The sequence below is a fragment of the Kwoniella bestiolae genome, chromosome 1 (assembly GCF_000512585.2).
Source record: "Kwoniella bestiolae CBS 10118 chromosome 1, complete sequence".
Classification (NCBI taxonomy): Eukaryota; Fungi; Basidiomycota; class Tremellomycetes; order Tremellales; family Cryptococcaceae; genus Kwoniella; species Kwoniella bestiolae.
In genome coordinates this window covers 392,122-411,217 of record NC_089241.1, presented here as the reverse complement: position 1 = coordinate 411,217, position 19,096 = coordinate 392,122, and the positions used below count along the sequence as shown (strand labels likewise).

Here is a 19,096-nt window from a genome sequence, read left to right as displayed (position 1 = left end):
CGTGTTTTGATTCATAAATACCTACCTCTTCCATCATTCATTTCATTGTTTTCTCGTTCTCTTTTGTTCTGTCATCATTCTTCTTCTTTCATATACTATCATATATACCCTCGTTCAGTTGTTCTTGTTAGCGATCCCTTACATTATATAACGCCATAATTCACTTCTGCTGAACAACCTTCACCACCTTGTAAGGACCATCCTAACGAATTGGGCGTCCGGAGCCCTCAAAGACTGACCCTCCTTCGGTCTTCAGTGAGTTATCAAGTCCTATAGATTCGCCTTGGAAGCATTCGACTGACGTCTCACCGACAGTATCCTTTTCTGTCTTCTTATATGCATCATACATCCTCTCAAGTGAACAACAACCACTCAAAATGGGAGGAAACGCCTTTGATACCCCTGCTCAACGTATCCTTCAACCCCAATACAATGCCCTCAAAGCCCATGCTTTTGCAGCTCTCGCTGAACACTTTGATCAGATGGAATCACCTCGTAACCTCCTCTCCAAGACTGATCATGGTGATCTCGATGTCATTGTAGGTTATGCTGGTCCCATACCAGGTGGGGACGAGGAATGGGTCCCTTCGACACTCAAGGATGAAATTGAAAAAGTGAAAGAATCAACAGTCGTTACATCCGATTTACCGAAACCTAATGACGACAATTTGCCTATTCCCGATCCTCTGCTGGAGGAGATCATCAAGAAATTAGGTATCACGCCTCCCAATCCACCACCTCAAGAGCAAGCATCGGCTGTCGTGTTCAAGCCTAACGATGGAGGAACCATCAAGCTTATTGGTACAGGCAAGATGCTACTTGGTAAAGAGGTGGATGAGCTGAGGGAGCTGTGTGGGACGATGAGGCATAGCCTAGGTGCAACAGGTTGGAGGAGAAGAGGTCCTGAGATCAGCTTCAAAGTGCCTTGTGGAATTATCACTCGGGATGAAAGCGCTGATGTGGAAGATGACAAGGTGAGTTTGTTGTTCCACATAAACATCAGGTGCATACATAGCTGACTATGCGTTCTATTGGATCAGTTCTATCAAGTCGACGTTCTGTTGGTCTCCCCCGAAAGTTTCGCATTCAACCACCTCATGTCTTCATACTCTTCCACCGGAGTTCTTCTCGGGCGAGTGCTTCGTCAGTTATCCAGGTCATTCACCTTGCACCTCACTCATCTGGTGGTCCGACATTCACCTTATTTCGGTATACCTCCTATTGATATTACACTTACGACATCACCAGCGGAGTTTTGCGATTGGCTAGGTTTGAATTATAAGGTCTGGAAGGACGAGGGCGATCGTTGGGAGAACGAGGCAGATTTCTGGAAATGGATGACTACTGCCAGAGAGGGTAGTCCCGCAGCACAAGCTACCAACAAGGTGGCTATGCGAACTAGGACTGTCACCGACGAGGGCTCCACCAACAAGAAGAGGAGAAAGAGAGCAGATTTCGCGGATAGATTCTACGATTGGCTTCGATCGGAATCACAATGGGCACCGACTCCCGATCAAGGTGAACCAACGATCTCCCCACCAGAGTCAGTACCTCCTACTCCCACTCCATTGCCTACATCAGGTCCAAACGATGCGGAGAATACTACCGCATCTTTACCCACCATCGATCAAATCCTTTCTGCCAAAGCTGCTAATCAATCCAAATCACCCGCATCTTCCTGTAATCCTGATAACCCCTCTTTTATCGATCCCGATCATCCTAAACCGCTTGACGCTAGAGTAGCGGCTGCGATCGAGTACTGGAAGAAGCAAGAGACATATGATGCGATTTTAGCAGAGCGAAAGGTTGTAGCTAAAGTACTTGCTGACAGACAAAGAGATCGTGTTGATAGGAGAGACAAGGCGACAGAGGGTGAGAATGACTATCAAGCAGAGGTGAAGGACTGGTGACGACTTCTCGAAATATATGCGAAAGATGGGAACGGACATTGATTTTTGTAGATACCACCAATTAACGAGATTGACGAACACATGCTTATGAGATACATACGATGGATATGACATGATGTGATATGATTCCATATGAGATATATTTTATAGCCTGTTGTACACATTTGATTCGATATGATGAAGTACGTATATACAAAAATAAATATGTAGCACAATGAATTGTCCACGAAAGCCCAAAATTAACATTTCTTCCGCAGATCAGCACATCTGTCTAACAGTCCTTCGTGACACCCGAAGCAAACTAGGGCACTCCACATGCTCCGTGTATAGTCTTCTGTTGGTTTCGTCTTCCTCATGCACTCCCGCCCCAGTTGAATCCCACACCTCTACCTTTCGCCGTTGGGCTCTCTTTGAACGGCGAGCCGTCTTCACCTTTACCTAAAGCGGCACCAAAGCGTAAAGGTACATTGCCTTGAGTTGCTTGTGGCCCTGCGGGGTTGCTCGCCTGCTGAGATGAAGGTTGAGAGCGACCATCTCTACTGGGAGTAGCGTGAGATTGTGATGACGATTGAGAAGGCTGGTTGGGAGAAGTGGTATGAGCGGGAGTAGGATTGGGGTTGGATGCAGAATGTATGCCATGCTGGGAGAAAGCGGAAAGTTGGGATGGAGTCCAAGGAGGGGTCTTCGCCCTCTGGCCTGGAGGGGGAGGCTGCACGCTGCCGGAACCTGAAGCTGAGATTGACCCAGATCGGACGAGTTCAGGAGAAGGAGACCTCAGGAAGGACTGATATAACCTTGCATCGTTCTCTGGATCTTGAATGCTTCTCTCCAGTTGATTCGGAAAGGCAGCTTGCTGATGCGACAGGTTCATGTTCGCTGGAATTTCGGGTAGGGACTGGAAAGAGGGCGGTATAGGGAAAGAGAGCGTGTGAGTGGTTGTGGTGATATCTCCCGTTGTTTGCGACGGATGAGGATCGAGAGGTAGTTGATCTGAAGCGTACAAACCGTGTCAAGTGAACCAATCTACATGATAATAAGTGATCGTGCTCACTCACTGGCTGGACGAGGATCTGAATCTAGCAACTCCCATTCACCTGGTACCTTCCTCTTCCTCAGGTGTCTACCCCTCAAATCTATGGGTTGAGCATATGCGATGTGTTCTACGGTGAAGTGTGTCTGCCATTCTGAGAACGACAGAAAGGTTTCCGAGCAGTAATCCCACCTGATAGAGCTACATATTCAGTAACGTTGCCGGAAAGGTCGATTTCCCCCTAGAGAAGGATGGGTTGACCGGTAAGACCCAAGGTTGGGTGTTAGGCTACATGAGGAGATCTCAACTCACTTGCAGTGTATCACAGCCAAAGTAGCAGCATCTTGCAGCTGGCCACCCTTCCCTTCTACCTGACTCATCGTTGTTTCCTTCGTTGAGGATTGCACATGAGACCTCTGTGTGATAAGATGACTGTGATTGTATGAATGAGGTGAATTAACGAGGAAGGGAAAAGGTGACTTGACCTTTGAAACGATGGAATGCAATGATGTCCGAACATCGATTAGATTACGTAATAAAGTAGATAACCCACTTCAGCTTACAAGTGTCTACTATCTCTAGTATCAGAATGGTCAGTATGCATTGTTGGTAGCTACTTCATCATTGTGTGCATGACTCTCGCGAGCTATAGTCATAGCACAAGTCGAACGAATGGTGTGATGTCGCAAGTTGAGCTGAATTGGAGATTCGAGATTGGAGATTGGAGATTGGAGATTGGAGATTACGGATTACGGATTACAATCGACTGTTATGACGTCGTCGACATTCTCTGACAACTCACTGCTTCCCATCCTCATCCTCATCCTCATCTTCATCTCCATTTCACTTAGTATATATCCTTCTCAGGTCTGTCTGGTCATCTCATTTGCCCAACATATCATTACTACTCGTACATCTATCCCCGCGTCGACACGCAAATCAAGTTAAAAACCTCATTCGCACCATGTCCTCATCTGCAACAAATGCTTCCCCCTTGGGTGGTTTCTCTGCCCTCGTCAACTCATCTACCGATTCGAGAGACAAGGAGTTGGTCATCAGACAAGTCACTCCTGACATTGTGACATTTTCGGTACCATTCGTAAGCTAGCCCCCCCTTCTCATTCCCAGTATCACTCATTCGGCTGATATTGTTGATCAACCAACAGACCCGAGCAGGACTCGTCCCTATCGGTGGACGGAGTACTGCCGTTCGTATATCCCGTCAACCCAAGCCCTCAGTCACCGAAGGTGGTATACAACCCGCCCCACAGGGTGACTCGGCACCAGGAGTCTTGGTTTACGCTTCTACTCCTTTGACTAAAGCGACGATCGAAGCCCTCAAGTCGTTGGGTGAAGTCAAATGGCTCGTCACACCCGACGGAGAACATACAATGTACATCCAAGAATATGTGGATCACTACCCGGCTGCCCAGTAAGTTTGAGGACCGTTTGCCCAAGCAGGTCTCCCTTCGAGGCGTGGTCACGGTGGGGGAAGTATTCTGGACAGGGCGAGGCGTAGGTGTGGGGTGAAAGTTAATTGAGTTTATGAGACGCTGATATCGAATCCTAGAGCTATCGGAGTGGAAAGATGCAAAGAGAAAAAGTCCAATATCTCGTGGGCAGGTATTTTTGGTGCCAAGGATGACGGCGAGACGAAGATGTATGGCTTTGAGCCAGAGGTAAGTGTATATCCTTCCATTCAGATTTGACTGCCTGTGATGAAACGTTCCACTGCGTCTTGCAATGCATCTTTACTAATCGACGTATATCATTCTGTGTAGGTATCCTTGCACCAGGTATCCGCTCATGTCAATCACGAATTGACTGCGATCCATCACCCATCCGGTACACTCATTCAAGCAGACATGCTTTTCAATCTTCCACCGACCGAACAGTACTCTCGAGCTGGAGGTTTGCCCACAGTGTTCAAGTGGTTAGGTGGAGGTAAATCAATGAGCCCAGGTGGGAAAGTGCATGATCTCATGGCCGATCAGATCTCCAAGGATAAAGCGTGAGTGCAGCTTTGAATCTGTGCAGCACAGTGCTAACATGGATCTCTCTACCTAGTTTGCTTAAGAAGGAATTACAACCTATCCTCGCAGCCCAATGGGATCGAATTATTCCATGTCACGGTGATGTGATCGAGACTGGTGGAAGAGTTGCTTGGGAGAAAGTATGGGGTAAGTTCGAGGAATAGAAGAAGTGATCAGGGCGAAGGCGATGGGTGAGGCCTTATAATGGTGTTGGTAGAAAGAGAGCAGTATATTAGTAGTCTGAAATGAATAGTCAAAACACAGGATTTTTGAACCTATGCAAGCGTTGCAATTCAAGTATATTTGTAATATTCATTTTCCATTTATAGATCGAGATACATAGTTCGCTTTTCAAGATACGATATTAGACAGAAAAGGGGAAATGAGATCTGTGTTGTGCAAGCATTAGCAAATCGCACACTTTGATCACTTCATCGTATACTCACTATTCTCGGTCTGCTCGAGGAGCTCGATCATCATAGTCCCTTTTAGGAGCATCGTAATCTCTTCTAGGAGATCTGTCTCTGGGAGTGTATCGATCGTCTCTTCTGTCATCCCTCCTGTCGTCTCTTCTGTCATCCCTTCTATCATAACCTCGATCTTCTCGCCTGTCATCTCGACGGTCATAGTCTCTTCGTTCGTAATCACGAGGTCCCCGTCGATCGTCATAGCTTCGATAGGATCGTCGGTCATCGTAATCACGAGGAGGAGGTCGACGATCATCGTCACGTCTGGCATCATCGGCTCCAGCAGGGTTCTATCCATCAGCTCACGTTCGAGTTTCGGATAACTTACGATCTCTAGAGTGACAGGGGCACCGTTGATGTCAACACCGGCGAGACGCTTGACAGCATCCTCACAGTCTTCAATGGTAGGATATTCGATGATACTACAATGGATAGGTTAGCTTTTAGAGTACCAGCAGATCCAGCTGTGATCACTCACCCTTGACCAGGGTTGTTCCTGTCTACATCAGCGTAGATGATGTTGTTACCTCCGAGTCGACCGTAATCTTTGAGATCCTGAAACAACATGTCAGGAGAGAGCCAGTGATGCCATGCCATTGGGCAGTTCCCAAAGGAAGATGAAAAACAGTTCCGCCGCCGCGAGATCGCCATCACCATGACCAGGAACGTTTGGGAGTGAGGCCAAAGGGAAATTACCGCACCTGCCAGCTGGTCGAGCTAGGAATACCAATGACGGCGATTCGAACACCTTTTCGAGGAGGTCCGGCACTTCTAGGGGGACGACTGGGGGGTTTGTCAGCTTGTGAGCAACTGTTTGAATCGGTCAGGATGGAACTTACGCGTCGTAGACATCTCGTCTTCTGGAGTCACGAGGTTCCTGTACCACCAAGCTACATTGTCAGAACTGTTCGTTTACTATCCGCACCTACTTTTCTCCCATGAAAGGTCTGTTGTTGAAGTCTTTGATGACATCTTCGGCATCCTATGATGCAGTATCACGTCAGCATCGAATCTCTTACCAACGAATAACGAACGACAGACTTACTCTGGATGACTCAAACTCTACGAATCCAAAGTTGCCCATGAGCTTGATGTCGAGGATACGCCCATACCCTCTGAAGTGCTGTATAACCAGATGTCAACAATGATCGAATCGCATCAATTGACACTCACATCCTCCACATCGCCCTTTTGAACCACTGCGAGAGGGAATCAACCGTCAGCGACGATCAAACTTGGTGAGGCGATAGGAAAACGGGCGACTCACTAGGAGGGAGATGACCGATATAGATTCTTCTCGACATATTGATGTGACTTGTACTAAAGCAGTAAAATAATGAGAAGAGACTTAAGTGGTGTACATTAACATGTGGGAAAAGACACCAGATGATAGAGTAAAAGGTGAAAACAAAACACACCACCATACACCACCACCACAAAGTGAAGCGAATTCAGGGTAAAAAAAGAGGGAAGGGGGTTCAATTTGATTTGATCCCGTTCCATTTCAAGCTCTGCTCATATTCATCTCATTCATCTCGAGACGTCATCATCATCATCTCAAAGATATCCCAAGTTTCCAATTCAGTTCAGTTCAGTAATCTGCACCCTCCTTCTTCTCCTCATAGCATAGCTCAGTCTACACCTCTGATGCAGCGGTGTCACTAATCCGATGGCTGCTATCCCTCAGCCTCAGCCTCAGCCTTTGGGCGCAGCCAAGGTGGAAACTGGCGGTCTTCCCTCGCAGACTGGTCAAATCCCAGTCCATCCACCTCCGCCACTACCTCCCCACGTCGAGAATGCTCGAGTACAACGACGCAGTCATCCTTCACGCCCAGATTTATGGCTGATAAGGAAGTGGGCAATCTCGTGAGCTGTCGATCTCATCTTTGTGGAGCAATGACACTAACAGATACACCAGAATCGTTCTCGCTTTGGCATGTTGGTCATTTTATGTGGTCGCTGCTCGGGTTTGCACACCTATGATCCGTAGGGAATCGTCTTCTGGCTTGGGCAGATCTACCGGAAGTGAGTCTGACCCTACATTGAGAAGAGGACAGAAGCTGATGGAGCTGTAGTCGGAACGCTTGTGGGTTTTGTCATCGTGTGGCTGCTCATGATGGGCACGTATTTAAGGGTATGTTCGATTGAATGACAACAATGAGAACAAGGTGTTGACGAATCATGATATATAGATGCTGTTCACTGGTCCGGGATCCGCTACCAATGTGAGAATCCTGAATTTCCCCATGTGACAATAATTGGGACTGATCATTTCATAGCATGTACCCAGATGTGAAGAGCCAAGTCCATCCGAATATGATCTCCACAATTCTCCACCATCATCTGCGCCAGTGCATGAGGCTTTCGACCCACCCGAACCTTCCGAATTCGCTCCAGTCCAGAATCTGGTCCACGAGACGCTACAAATGCAACGGGTCTCCTCTGAATATGGGGCAGAAGTACCATTGAAAATCCAGAAGGGGATCAGAGACTGGAGAACGGTTGAAAGGCCAATTCCAGCTCTTACCCCAAATCTTAGATGGTGTCACTATTGTGAGATCATCAAACCACCTCGGACAAGACATTGTAGACATTGCGGAGTCTGTATCTTGCAATATGACCGTAAGTACTTTCTAGTTTGCGCAATGCTGACAAGTGAGCAGATCATTGTTTATGGATAGGTCAATGCGTTGGATGGGCGAATCACAAGGTAAGTTTGGAACTTTGGGAATACTGGCTGATGTCCAGTTCTTCATGATATTTACATTTTGGGGTGCGATATTCTGTATATACCTGACGGCATTGCTCATCGCTACTTCGGTCAAGTCTTCGGATACGGATGGTCAAGTGATAGCATTGATCATCATGTGAGTTTGGCCCCTACCTGGTGCTGAATGGGGCTAAATGATCTCTGTTAGGGCCGCTCTATTTGGTCTTTTCACCTTTGGAATGTTCGCTGGGCATGTAAACCTTATTTTGACCGGGAGAACGACAGTCGAATCGTACGCCAGGAGAGATCAGCACGACGCGGAAAGTCGAGTCTTGCAGCAGGAATACGGCTACTTCTTCCACAACAAAGAAAGGAGGAAGGTACAGAAGAAATGGCAAGAAGAATGGGGGAATACCCCAGTAGATGCTAGATGGGTATTTGGTACGAAAAGGGAGATGTGGGAGCAGGAAATGGGCAAGAGTCCTTTGGGATGGTTCTGTGAGTAGGGAATCTTACCAATTTAGTTCATGTGATCCAAGGATGATCCACTCATCGATATCCCTTTGTAACACAGTTCCCATCGGACGACCTTTGGGAGATGGCATACATTATGATAGCAATCCTCGCTTTGGATCGCGTGGAGAATGGCTGAAGAAGAAGGATTGGCCAAAGGAGTTACAGGTATAGATATTGGAGGATTGACGATGAAAGACTGCGAAACAAAGGAAACGAGAGACTAGCAGAGCATTATTCATTTTGTTGTTTTACATATTCTTTCTTTCTATCTCTAATATCGTGTGTGTATGTATGCATGCCTTTTGCAATTCTCGTTTTCTCAAAGGATGGCTTTATTCGCTGACGACTGCTTTGAGACGATGACTGTTGGTGAACCATCCACCATTCTGAAAGCAAAGGACAAGTCAACATATCAACGGAACTGATGAGACGATGCTCAATGGCATGCATCCGAGTCAAGCCCATTCCAAGCATCGATATATATTATACAATTTCCGATATACCATATATACTATATATACATGTTATATACGAACAGGAGGATGAAGATGAAATCGAGGATGATGACCATCTTGATCATTCGAGCGTATACAATAATATAGTCACGTGACCATACACCACGTGTTTTGAACATTAAACATTACTTTGCTTGATCCCTTCCTCCACTCTAGTCATCCACTCGACCTCCTCTTTCATATACGCGCCTGATCTCCTACAGTATTTCTGTCTCTGTCGATTCCTCCTTCTTTCTCATTCAACATCCACAACTTGACAGAGTCATAATCGATTACTCGTCAATCTGAGCACCGCTGGCTGTGATCATAGAGGAGACTCGTCATTCCGACCAGCTGTGTAGGCCGCTCATCGACCTCGGAAAACTCGAAACTACTCCACTCTTCTTCCCTCCTTAGCCCTTCATCATGCATCCAGCTACACTCCTCATACTTGGGATGATCCTTCCATTCACATTTAACGGACAGGTCAGCGCTGCAGGATCAAGTCGTTCCACTGCTCAGATCCAAAAAGGTATGTTACCTGTCATCCTCCATCAATTACAATCAACGCGAGCTGATTTCTTCCTTATCAGCGGACCCTGAACATCTTGACCCAGCAGATGTCAGATCTACAGCCCTGTGGGACGACTCAAAAGATAGCTGTGAGTCTCTTGGATCCCAGGTGATTGAGTATTCGACTGATCCACATTACTACTTCCAAGTCATCACATCCTTGACTCGCTCTTTATCCCGATCAGAATGCCATGCAGATATAGCGGCATCGCTGAAATATTCTTGCAAAAGCAGTGGGGGTGGACACGAGAGCGGCTTAAGCGAAGCTGGCAAAAGAGGTAGTAAGTGCAATAATCCCCTTCCAGAACAACAACGTGGTTATCATGACGTATGCTTACCTGTACATGTTCTCCCTAGTCGCCATCTCCTTCACCATATGCTCGATGCGATCAGCCTTACAGCAGGTACCCATCGAATGTGGTTTGTGGCATCCATCTGAGACCGAGCAAGATAGGGAAGAAATCTCTAAGACAAATTTTGAGAGGGAAGGGGATCATGATCTGGAGTACTTACAAACGCAACAAGCGGCGTGTTTAGGGTAAGTTTACCATATATGATCAATGGCTAATCGGAGACAGGGCATTGCATCGAAGTCCTCAGGAATGGAGCGCATATAATGCATATCTCAGCGATGCCAGTGAGTGGAACATCAACGCCGATCAAGAAAGCTGACAAATGCTATAGCTCAATTATGCCATGCGTTGGAGGCTCGGAAGCAGGCAGGTAAGTCAATAAAGTGATTCATCGAACCTCAGTCTAATGGCATTATGCAGATCTCGCTCATACTCGGTACCTTAATGCTACATTGGAGAAGATATCACTCATCAAGTTCATGAAAGACAGAGAGACAGCCCAGCTGGATCGCGAGCGAAAAATGGATGAGGAGCTGGCAATACGTTCGCAAGTAAGTTGTGTTTGGTCCGATTGCAGTGAGATTTTTAGCTCATATGATACTAGGATTTAAGAGAGGCTGCATCTTTCATCATGTCCGCCCAGAACAAATTACGAGATGATATCGACATCTCCAGCGAGCTGCGCCAAGATCTTCGAGCTGCATTCGACCGGCTGGAAACCGAGCGAGCTATTGTATGGGAAGGTCTTCAGAGAGAAGCAAGCGACCGACTTTATGATGCAGATGCTCGCTTTGAAGCTATAGTGTTCGATCTCAAAAGTAGCTGGGAGACAGAAGTGAGTTCACAAAAGTTAGTAACAGATCTGACATGACAGTTATCTGCAGCTCTGGCAAGTGCTTTGCGACGAGTGAGTCCCCGCACCCTGATGACGAACGGGGTGCTTTGCTGACTGCGTAATGCAGTACGATACCACCGTGAACGACCGTATCGACAATTTTGAATTGGCCATGACCGTTTGGATCCAGCATGCTTCGGGTCAGGTGGACGGTCTTCTCACCTTTACAAACGACCAAATAGTAAGTCAATCCTATGGAACTGAAGCTGACCTGACAGACTGTTCTTCATAATTCATGGCAAGAATTCTACCAATGGCTCGATATAGCAAAGAAAGTGGGTTTTCTGCACATACCCGTAAACTTGCTAATTCTCACCCATTCATCCTGCTAGGAGGTCTCAATGCTAGATGAAGGGTTTAGCCGACTCCGCCAATCGTTGGATGTATCAATGGGTCTCTCTCAGAATATCAGCTTGGCTCAGTTTCAAGTGACTCAGTCGCTTGGTCTGGCAATGACACAAACGGAAACTCTCCTCGATAGACAAGATCATCTCGAGAATTCGCTCAATCTATCTTTAGCGCTTATCGAAAAGAGCCTCAAGCTAGCATCAAGATGGACTCCTTCAGCTTCGCTGTCGCTCTTCTCTGGTAAGTTGGATGAATCAAGAAATTCCGAAAGATCGCACAATCACTGATGATACTGAAAAACAGCTCCTGCGTGGTTCTCCTTCCCGCCTCTGACCGGATTTAGCGCTCAAATCGTATTTTGGACCATACAGCTGTTTTGGCAGCTTGCTTATGCAACGGTGAGTACCATTTTTGCTGAACTTCAACTGAAAGATCCTCTTCACTAGGTTTCAACTCTGATTGTCTTGCTCCTCCTGTTTTACACTGGCTTGCGAAAGTCTATCGTGCGATGGTCAGAACGATATTACCGCATCCCGTGGGACGAGGAAGCTATCGTATCGACCAATAGGAAGACCGTCCTCGCAAATCTTACTAAATCCGATGATTCAGCAAAGACATCCGCTCTTAGTGGGTTGGAACCACCATCCACAATCGCATCCTCACCGCTTCAAGTACAGAAGAACGCCAACTCTTCTGATGGACGTCGCAGAAACTATCAAAGATCGGCTTCTGCACCTTTGTAATTCTATATTTCCGCAAGTATTCAATAAGCATGTATCGTTTTAACAAAGTATGATCATGCAGCGGCACACCAGGGTTGGCGAGGCTCAACGCCACCCGTGCGCAGAGTTACAGTTCTAACGTAATTCCAATCGGAACACGACCATGCATCCGGAGGTGGCTTCGGCTGAGGATGCCCCAGATGCAGCTGCGACTCTGTGACGATCGGGCAATCCGTGTGATTATCGAAGGTCAATGCCGTAACGATTGGTGAAACATCCGGCCGCTTCTGGTAATTTCCCAGTGCCAAGTCTGAATTTGTTCTTCATTTGTCTGTGAATATCAGTTATTTCTTGTGGTTAGTATCACCTTTGTCACCCGTGTCTTATCACCACTGTATCGGCGTGGGGATGACACTCTTTTCCTCTCATTCTTGCTCTCGCACGCACACGCCATTCATGCGATCCACGGTCGTCGATCTCTGATACCGACAAACAGGGCAGCGAAAAGAGGCTCTCATTCATTAAACCCAGGGTTTGCAAACCCGCTTCAAGCAAGGTTGACAATGTTGAATTGGCTATTCAAACCGAGCTAGGGTCGGTATATTGCGAAACAAAGAGGCGCACACTAAAAGATCGACACCCTGTGGGAGCATTCGCCGGACTTGGGAAGATGCGATCAACCAGGATGTGAACATTAAGCTATATAAACCAGTCTCGATGATACTCAGATTATTTCTTTTCCTTTTCCATCCTCAATTTCGAGTCCCCAGCGAATCTACCACGCTCATCCTCAAAGCCCTCAAGCCCTCAACCCAACCCGTCTAATCCTCTCTACCCGACCTCCCCCTTACCTCTTCTTCTTTCCGACCAATCTTTCCTCTATCAAACACAATGCGAGTCGAAGCCCTTATCCCCGTTGTCGCCTTCATGGCCGCTCAAGGTGCCACTGCCGCCCCTGTCGTTCAACAAGAGAACCTCGACAAGAGATGGTGTCTCTTCGGAGTCATCGGTACCTCTTGTGGTGGTTCTTCCAATGCTGTAACCACCTCCGCCAAGGCTTCTTCTACAGTTGCTGCTTCCTCATCAGCCAAGGTCTCCGTCGCTTCTTCAGCTTCTGTCTCCAAGGTCACTTCAGCTTCTGCTGTCAAAGCAGCTACCACCACCGTGACCACCGCTGCTCCCTCCTCGACTGCTGCCTGGTCTTCCTGCAAGGACTTCGACTGGTCTGCTTGGGGTAACGGCTGGTCTTGGGGTGGTTACAACCTCGACTACGTCAAGGCTTGGTACGTTGACACTTACGGTCTTAAACCACCTCCTAACATGTCATGGAACCAAGTTTCTTCTTTAGTCAACAAGGTACGTAGCATCCCACTCGCCTACATCGTCATATCAGCTAACAACTATCGTCTCATCAGTTCGGTCACAGCACCTCCGCCTCCGGGGCCAAGGCTACCAGTGTTTACAAGCACGGATGTAGCAACCCTTGGACCTCTGCCGCTGCTGCTACCAGCACTGCAAAGGTTTCCACCACCGCAGCAGCTGCTGCTTCAACTTCCAAAGCTGTTAGCTCGGCTGCTGCTGCTTCTTCCGCCAAGGTCTCAGCTGCTGCCTCATCGGCCCCCGCTGCCTCCTCCGCCAAGGTTTCCGTTGCTGCTCAATCATCCGCTGCCGCCAGCGCTTCCGCTAGCAAAGCTTCAGTAGCCGCCTCCTCTGCTGCTGCTTCTGCCTCTGCTTCTGCCTCTGCTTCTGCAAGCGCTAGCAAAGCTGCTGCATCATCTGCTGCTCCTGTAGCTTCATCCGCGGCCGCTCCTGTTGTATCCTCAGCTGCTCCTGTCGTATCCTCAGCTGCTGCTGCCTCGTCCGCGGCCGCTCCTGTTGTATCCTCAGCTGCTGCTGCCTCGTCCGCGGCCGCTCCTGTCGTTTCTTCAGCTGCTGCTGCCTCATCCGCTGCTGCTGCTCCCGCGTCCTCGTCCGCCGCTGCGTCCGCTTCCGCCTCCGCCTCCGTGGTCTCATCTGCCTCCGCTGCTGCCGGAACTGGTTCCACCGGGTCTGGTGCCGGATCGAACGATGGATCGAACGCTGGTACAGGTGTACCCGGCACCGGTGCTGGATCCAACACTGGAACGAACACCGCCACTGGTACTCCTGGATCCGCTACCGGATCCGCTGCCCCAGCTGCCACTTCTTCAGTCACCATCAACGGTTTCACCGCCGGGGGTTGTGTCCAAGAAGTTTCCGGTCGTCTCTTATCCAAGGTTCAAACCTCCAGCGCTTCAATGACTATCGAACAATGTACCACTCTTTGTGGTAACTACGGTTACGGTGTCGCCGGTCTTGAATACGGAAATGAATGCTACTGTGGTGTCCAAGATGATGTGAGTTATTCCCGACAATAAACCCTGTGAAGATCAATCTCCTGACTATTCCGCCCTAGGTTGATGATGCTCTTGTGTCTGGTCAATGTTACATGCCTTGTGCCGGTGACTCTACCGAAACTTGCGGTGGACCCAACGCTATCAACATCTTCATCAACCCCGACATCACCCCTGACGTCATCAACCTCCCCGATGGATGGTCAACCTATGGTGTTGTTGCTGAAGGTACCAACGGCCGAGCCCTCACCTACACCCTCTGGAGCTCCCCCACCAACACCGTCGAGTCTTGTGCCGCCGGTTGCGCCGCTGCTGGTTACTCCATCGCTGGTACCGAGTACTCTGCCGAGTGTTACTGTGGTAACGCTTTCTCCAACGGTGGTGGTGCTCTCCTCGATGACTCGGCTGCTTTCATGGCTTGCTCAGGTGATCTCGCTCAGATGTGTGGTGGTCCATCCATCTTGAGCGTTGTCTCCTCTTACACTGGTACCATCCCATCCAACTAAGCGGATCTCATGATTGCCTTTTACAACGCAACTTCTTCTCATGTCCTACATTGTTCACTCCTTTAAAAACCCCTTTTTCATCTTGTAGTTTATAGCTTTATGCATTAGATTACATGTGCTCTCAATCTGTGTGGTACACTCAGAGAGCTCGCTTGCACCAAGGGAGCCAATTCCTCTAAGCTATGAACGGAGTGCAGGTTAATTGAAGATCGTTGATTGATAATGAGATGGAGAGAGGGGCAGAGAGAGTAATAATGCAGGATCCTGAGTGGTAGGGCGCAAGTCAAAGCAGTCACGGTCACAATCATCTCGCAGCTTATAAATGCAACCCATTTAAAGGCAGTCGTAGTATCTTAAATCATCATCTAAGCTGTATATGTATGATGCCACGTGGACCATATGACCCTGATACTTGACTACCATTTCACTTCGTCATCGTGTGTAGGTTGAGTAGGGTGCTTCGACACGATACCATGATCATCCATCTCAGTTAAACTAACCTTGTTGTTACCACTCTTCTTCTTCCTCTCATACATCATCAATTGATCTCATCCACTCCTCATTGTCGCGTAGTCATACACGCCTCTCAGAACCACTCTCAGTCGTATTTCTACACTTTCGCAAGCACAAGTAAACACGATTCATCATGGCTGAAGACCCTTCCAAGGTGAGTAAACGTCAGGATACCTTTGTCACCTTCGCCTTCTCTCTGATGTGTTCTCGAGCAAACGTGATGTATGATCTGAGCTTTATTGCTTATGCCACCCTCTAGCCCGTCACCGATGACTCCACAGCTACTGCCATCCTCAGGCAAAAGCGTTCGTGAGTATCGTTTTCATGTGCAGTTGCCACCGATCCACATCGCGCTTACTCAACCATTTCCTCTCACTCCAGGCCAAACCGACTTATGGTAGAGGAAAGTCCTCAAGAGGATAACAGTGTAGCCATCTTACACCCCAACACAATGGAAGCCCTTGGTCTTTTCAGGTATGTGGCTGAATTCGATTCCGATGCGTGTCACAGCTCATAGCCAAGCTGACAACACCCATTCATTGATAGAGGTGATACCATTATTGGTACGTTTTGTTTCATATCGGGATGTTCTTCGTCTGATCTCTTGCATGTAAACAGTCCGAGGAAAGCTTAGAAGAGACACCGTTCTCATCTGTTTGAGTCAAGATGACATTGAGGAGGGAAAGATCGCTATGAACAAGGGTAAGTCGCATGACGATCGACCCGTCGGTGGCAATGTGCTGACAGTCTTGACCAGTCGCACGAGGAAACTGTGCTGTCAAACTTGCAGACCTGGTCCACGTCTCTCCCGCCAACGACATCAAGTATGGAAAGCGAATCCATGTACTGCCCTTCGCCGATTCAATTGAAGGTGAGCATACTTTGTCCGATTCTGCGTCTTCGTTGCTGACTCATCGCATAATCTGCAGGTCTTTCCGGTAACCTCTTCGATGTTTATTTACGACCATACTTCCTTGAGGCTTACCGTCCAGTACGAAAAGGTGAGCAGGCTGCACAACATTCTGGAATTTAACTGCACTAGTGGACTGACAATCGATGTACACCATTAGGTGATGTATTCCAAGTACGAGGTGGTATGAGAACTGTTGATTTCAAGGTAGTTGAGGTTGATCCCTCTCCATACTGTGTGAGTGGATCCATTTAATCGATCGGACTGCTGCTGATCTGATTTCTATGTTAGATTGTCGCTTCGGATACGGTAAGTTGAAGGTTTACATGAATGTACTGTAAGATTGCTTCTAGCTAATCGATTTTCATCGTAAATTAGGTCATCCACACTGAAGGTGATCCAATCGACAGAGAAGCGGAGGAAGCCAACCTCAACGCTGTTGGATATGACGATCTTGGTGGTTGCAGGAAACAGCTAGCTCAGGTATGTTCTCTGTACAGCTTCAGGTCGATCTTCCGTTAATCACTCAAACAGATCCGAGAACTCGTCGAACTTCCTTTACGACATCCACAACTGTTCAAGGCCATTGGTATCAAACCTCCTCGAGGTATCCTCATGTTCGGTCCTCCTGGTACTGGTAAGACCTTAATGGCTCGTGCTGTCGCGAATGAGACTGGAGCTTTCTTCTTCCTCATCAACGGTCCAGAGATCATGTCTAAAATGGCCGGAGAATCCGAGTCCAATCTTAGAAAGGCTTTCGAGGAAGCAGAGAAAAACAGTCCTTCCATCATCTTCATCGATGAAATTGATTCCATCGCCCCCAAACGAGAGAAAGCCAACGGTGAAGTGGAGCGACGAGTCGTATCGCAACTCCTTACTCTTATGGATGGTCTTAAAGCTCGATCTAATGTCGTTGTAATGGCCGCGACCAATCGACCCAACTCCATCGATCCTGCTCTTAGACGATTTGGGCGATTTGATCGAGAGGTAGATATCGGTATTCCTGATCCTACCGGTCGACTCGAGATCCTTAGGATTCACACCAAGAACATGAAGCTGTCCGATGATGTTGATCTTGAACAGATCGCGGCTGATACTCATGGTTACGTCGGTGCCGATATGGCATCTCTCTGTTCCGAAGCCGCCATGCAGCAAATCAGAGAAAAGATGGATCTTATCGACTTAGACGAAGACACCATTGATGCCGAAGTTCTCGACTCTCTTGGAGTTACCATGGAAAACTTCCGATTCGCCCTCGGCGTCAACAACCCTTCTGCTCTCCGAGAAACCGTCGTCGAAATCCCCACCACTACTTGGGACGATATTGGAGGTCTGGACAAAGTCAAGAGGGAATTGCAGGAGACTGTTCAATATCCCGTCGAGCATCCCGAAAAATTCCTCAAGTATGGTATGTCTCCTTCCAAAGGTGTTCTGTTCTATGGTCCTCCTGGTACCGGTAAGACGTTGTTAGCCAAAGCGTGCGTGTAATCCTTTACAATGTCGTTCTTACACTGCTGACATCGCCTGATCACAGCATCGCCAACGAATGTCAAGCCAACTTTATCTCCATCAAGGGTCCTGAGCTTCTCACAATGTGGTTCGGAGAGTCGGAAGCGAACGTACGAGACGTCTTCGATAAAGCTCGAGCTGCTGCTCCGTGTGTCATGTTCTTCGATGAATTGGACTCCATCGCCAAGTCTCGAGGTGGTTCTGGCGGTGACGCTGGTGGTGCCAGTGACCGAGTTCTGAACCAAATTTTGGTAAGTTGCGCCTAGCAGTCCTCTACCAGTAGTCATAAGCTGACTAGGTAAAATAGACCGAGATGGACGGGATGAACGCTAAGAAGAGTGAGTAATTGTTTCTGCTTTTTCCGATTGAAGCTGACACGCAATATAGACGTTTTCATCATCGGAGCTACCAGTAAGTGCATACTGCTCCCTGAAGCCAGCATCCAAGCTTATCTCTTATTGTGTAGATCGTCCCGATCAAATCGATTCCGCTCTTTTAAGACCTGGTCGTCTCGATCAAGTGCGTAAATCTTGCTGAACGATGTATCAGGTGAAGGATACATGCTGACGGCTTTATAGCTTATCTACATCCCTCTTCCTGACGAGACCTCTCGATTATCCATCCTCAAAGCCACTTTGCGAAAATCCCCCATCGACCCCGGAGTCGATCTCAATTTCCTTGCCAAGAGTACCGCTGGATTCTCAGGTGCCGATCTTACCGAGATCTGTCAACGTGCCGCGAAACTTGCTATCCGAGCAAGTATCGAGGCTGATGTGCGCAAAGAGAGGGAGAGAAAGGAGAAAGCTGAAGCTGAAGGTGGTGACGTCGATCTTATGGATGCTGACAATGATGAGGACGAGGTGCCTTCGATCACGGTGTGAGCGCTTTTGGAATTTCTTGTCTCTTTCGAGAATCAGCTAACGACCGCCATTACGATCCTTTATAGTGACCACTTCGAAGAGGTGAGTAGACTGAGCTAGATCGAGCTCAATCTAGAAGCATACCTTGCTGATGATGAAATTAGGCTATGCGATTCGCTCGACGATCCGTCTCCGACGCTGACATTCGTCGATACGAAATGTTCAGTACTACTCTTCAACAATCAAGATCCTTCGGTAACAACTTCAAGTTCCCTGAGAGTGGTCAAGCGCAAGAAGGTGGAGCTAGCTTCCAGAACGAAGCTGATGACGACGAGTGAGTTACGATTCTGTTGCACTGCAAGCGAATTATTGCTG

The 19,096-nt window shown here is 48.0% G+C and overlaps 8 protein-coding genes across 8 annotated transcripts; 6 read left to right on the top strand and 2 right to left on the bottom strand.

The window, feature by feature from the left end:
- Positions 1-377: 377 nt before the first annotated feature.
- Positions 378-1,910, top strand: I302_100154 (uncharacterized protein; the record flags this gene model as incomplete). The annotated part of the gene is made up of 2 exons (XM_019190177.1): positions 378-974; positions 1,041-1,910. 2 exons carry the CDS (start codon positions 378-380, stop codon positions 1,908-1,910), a joined length of 1,467 nt encoding a protein of 488 aa, XP_019046925.1.
- A 352-nt stretch (positions 1,911-2,262) lies between these two features.
- Positions 2,263-3,320, bottom strand: I302_100153 (uncharacterized protein; the record flags this gene model as incomplete). The annotated part of the gene is made up of 3 exons (XM_019190176.1): positions 2,263-2,900; positions 2,966-3,132; positions 3,253-3,320. 3 exons carry the CDS (start codon positions 3,318-3,320, stop codon positions 2,263-2,265), a joined length of 873 nt encoding a protein of 290 aa, XP_019046924.1.
- A 584-nt stretch (positions 3,321-3,904) lies between these two features.
- On the top strand, positions 3,905-5,137 carry I302_100152 (uncharacterized protein; the record flags this gene model as incomplete). The annotated part of the gene is made up of 5 exons (XM_019190175.1): positions 3,905-4,039; positions 4,107-4,372; positions 4,511-4,619; positions 4,722-4,951; positions 5,008-5,137. The coding sequence occupies 5 exons, from the start codon at positions 3,905-3,907 to the stop codon at positions 5,135-5,137; spliced, it is 870 nt and encodes a 289-aa protein (XP_019046923.1).
- Positions 5,138-5,418: 281 nt separating this feature from the next.
- Positions 5,419-6,744, bottom strand: I302_100151 (uncharacterized protein; the record flags this gene model as incomplete). Its single annotated transcript, XM_065869034.1, has 9 exons — positions 5,419-5,730; positions 5,784-5,862; positions 5,919-5,995; positions 6,142-6,223; positions 6,280-6,300; positions 6,370-6,422; positions 6,486-6,563; positions 6,614-6,639; positions 6,708-6,744. 9 exons carry the CDS (start codon positions 6,742-6,744, stop codon positions 5,419-5,421), a joined length of 765 nt encoding a protein of 254 aa, XP_065725106.1.
- A 365-nt stretch (positions 6,745-7,109) lies between these two features.
- On the top strand, positions 7,110-8,837 carry I302_100150 (uncharacterized protein; the record flags this gene model as incomplete). The annotated part of the gene is made up of 9 exons (XM_065869033.1): positions 7,110-7,306; positions 7,359-7,465; positions 7,516-7,574; positions 7,633-7,665; positions 7,720-8,062; positions 8,104-8,150; positions 8,267-8,307; positions 8,359-8,648; positions 8,725-8,837. The coding sequence occupies 9 exons, from the start codon at positions 7,110-7,112 to the stop codon at positions 8,835-8,837; spliced, it is 1,230 nt and encodes a 409-aa protein (XP_065725105.1).
- A 749-nt stretch (positions 8,838-9,586) lies between these two features.
- I302_100149 (uncharacterized protein) lies at positions 9,587-12,072 on the top strand (the record flags this gene model as incomplete). The annotated part of the gene is made up of 13 exons (XM_065869032.1): positions 9,587-9,692; positions 9,754-9,822; positions 9,883-10,014; positions 10,091-10,271; positions 10,327-10,370; positions 10,418-10,456; positions 10,507-10,637; positions 10,691-10,904; positions 10,971-10,993; positions 11,049-11,162; positions 11,314-11,569; positions 11,633-11,727; positions 11,776-12,072. 13 exons carry the CDS (start codon positions 9,587-9,589, stop codon positions 12,070-12,072), a joined length of 1,701 nt encoding a protein of 566 aa, XP_065725104.1.
- An 870-nt stretch (positions 12,073-12,942) lies between these two features.
- On the top strand, positions 12,943-14,929 carry I302_100148 (uncharacterized protein; the record flags this gene model as incomplete). The annotated part of the gene is made up of 3 exons (XM_019190171.1): positions 12,943-13,407; positions 13,467-14,426; positions 14,486-14,929. The coding sequence occupies 3 exons, from the start codon at positions 12,943-12,945 to the stop codon at positions 14,927-14,929; spliced, it is 1,869 nt and encodes a 622-aa protein (XP_019046919.1).
- Positions 14,930-15,575: 646 nt separating this feature from the next.
- On the top strand, positions 15,576-19,059 carry I302_100147 (transitional endoplasmic reticulum ATPase; the record flags this gene model as incomplete). The annotated part of the gene is made up of 19 exons (XM_065869031.1): positions 15,576-15,596; positions 15,702-15,751; positions 15,824-15,916; positions 15,989-16,005; positions 16,061-16,144; positions 16,200-16,313; positions 16,372-16,443; positions 16,513-16,589; positions 16,644-16,661; positions 16,731-16,835; positions 16,887-16,989; positions 17,494-17,830; positions 17,887-18,112; positions 18,169-18,199; positions 18,249-18,272; positions 18,328-18,380; positions 18,440-18,738; positions 18,808-18,823; positions 18,886-19,059. The coding sequence occupies 19 exons, from the start codon at positions 15,576-15,578 to the stop codon at positions 19,057-19,059; spliced, it is 1,914 nt and encodes a 637-aa protein (XP_065725103.1).
- Between the last annotated feature and the right edge of the window lie 37 nt (positions 19,060-19,096).